At 56.8% G+C, this 1,900-nt stretch overlaps 1 protein-coding gene across 1 annotated transcript; it reads right to left on the bottom strand.

Annotated features, from left to right (window-relative positions):
- Positions 1 to 248: 248 nt before the first annotated feature.
- On the bottom strand, positions 249 to 1,887 carry QPRT (quinolinate phosphoribosyltransferase). Its single transcript, XM_005882094.2, has 3 exons — positions 1,853 to 1,887; positions 771 to 902; positions 249 to 700 (listed from the first exon to the last, which is right to left on the bottom strand). Exons 1-3 carry the CDS (start codon positions 1,880 to 1,882, stop codon positions 482 to 484), a joined length of 381 nt encoding a protein of 126 aa, XP_005882156.1. The 5' UTR covers positions 1,883 to 1,887; the 3' UTR covers positions 249 to 481.
- Positions 1,888 to 1,900: the final 13 nt, after the last annotated feature.

Below are 1,900 nucleotides of genomic sequence, written 5' to 3' on the forward strand. Positions count from 1 at the left end.
ATCCCTCTCCCTTCCTCTCTGTAAAAAAATCAATAAAATATATTAAAAAAAAAAAAAAAGAACAGTGCCGATCGAACGATGACCAACGCTTGCTTCACTCACCACTTCTTTCTATTTGTAGAAAGGGCTCAGCAGGACTTGTTTCAGCAGAGATGACCAGGTTGTACCTATAACCGGCATGTACGGCCACGGCAGCCACGGGATGGCCGGTGCCTGGCTGACAGTGGCCACCAGGCACTGCTGATTACAGACACAACTTGACTGGCGAGAAGGCGGAGTGTGACGAAGTGCATAGCAGAAAAGACAACTCTGGTAATTTCTAGGATTTCCCGAGCGCTTACCACGTGTTAACTACGGCCAAAGAAATGTCTGAGGTTGGTCATTTATTAGACCCATTTTACAGATTAGGAAACTGAGGCGAGCAGAGGTAGAGTCCCAAAAAAACCATGTTATCCCGTGGCCAGTGTCATCCTCTTCGGCGTTAGGAGCGGCGGGCATGGGGCGCCGGAGTGGCCCCCTCAGCAAACAGCTTCAGGGAGAAATCCAGGGCTGGGGCCGCCTGGGTCAGCATCCCCAAGGAGATGACATCGACGTGCGGCCCGCAGAACTGAGGCAGGTTGCCCAGCGTGATGCCCCCGCTGGCCTCCACGCCCACACGCGGGAACCGGGCCTTCAGCGCTTCGGCCGTGGGGTGCAGCTCCTGCGGGACACAAGCCGAGGGGAGGTGACAGCCCCTAACACGGCCCCTCCGAGAAGCAGACCCTGCTCACCTCCGGCCTGAAGTTGTCCAGCAACACGAGGTCTGCTCCTGCCTCTGCCGCCTCCAGGGCCTCCTGCAGGCTGCTGCACTCCACCTCCACCTTCAGGGTGAAGTTGGCCACCTGCTGGGCCCGCCTCACTGCCTGCCAGGCCGGGGGCGAGAGTGACAGGGGGTGGCGTGAGGGGCACATGGGGCTGGGACTGGCAGGCAAAGGCCCCAGGGGGACAACAAGCGTGGGGCTAATGAGGACACCGGGCATCAGGATGGTTTCTTTCGTATTCGGTGAAACCACATGAAATGGTCACCCTTGTGGGTCCAAAAAAAAAGGCCAAATATCAGTAATATTTGGCATTTGGATGAGTTCAGTTTGACTCAGAGCATTAAGGGCTCTTTAAGAACCTCTCCTCAGCCCCTGCGGGTTTGGCTCAGCGGCTAGAGCGCCGGCCTGAGGACCAAAGGGTCCCGGGCTCAATCTCTGTTCAGGGCACGCGCCTTGTTGCTGGGTCCTCCGGGTCCCTGGATGTGTTTTTGTCACATGGATGTTTCTCTCTCTCTGTCTTCCCCTCCCTTTCCCACTCTCCCTGGAAACCAGTGGGAAAATATCCGCGGGTGAGGATAAAAATAAGACAAAAAGGACCTTTTCACCGGTTCAGGGACCCAAGGCTGGAGAGCCATGGACACTGGACCCCCACGCTGGTCCTTTGCTCTTGAACATCATGCCAAGCCCGAGGCTTGCAGAGAAGCACATCCAAGCCCTCACTTTACAGAGGGGGCACCTGAGGGGTACAGGGGTCTCATCCCCCTCCCGCCTGCGAGGAAGGGCTGCGAGGGGCCGGGGCCAGGGCGACCTGTCGGCCATCACCTTTCCCCTCCATCACTGTTCCCACTCCGTCACCTTTCCCCTCCATCACCTTTCCCGCTACATCACCTTTCCCACTCCATCACCTTCTTTCCCACTCCATCACCTTTCCCACTCCATCACCTTCTTTCCCGCTCCATCACCTTTCCCACTCCATCACCTTCTTTCCCACTCCATCACCTTTCCCCTCCATCACCCTTCCCACTCCATCACCTTCTTTCCCACTCCATCACCTTTCCCACTCCATCACCTTTCCCCTCCATCACCTTTCCCCTCCATCA

Source organism: Myotis brandtii, unplaced genomic scaffold (genome assembly GCF_000412655.1).
Source record: "Myotis brandtii unplaced genomic scaffold, ASM41265v1 scaffold698, whole genome shotgun sequence".
NCBI lineage: Eukaryota > Metazoa > Chordata > Mammalia > Chiroptera > Vespertilionidae > Myotis > Myotis brandtii.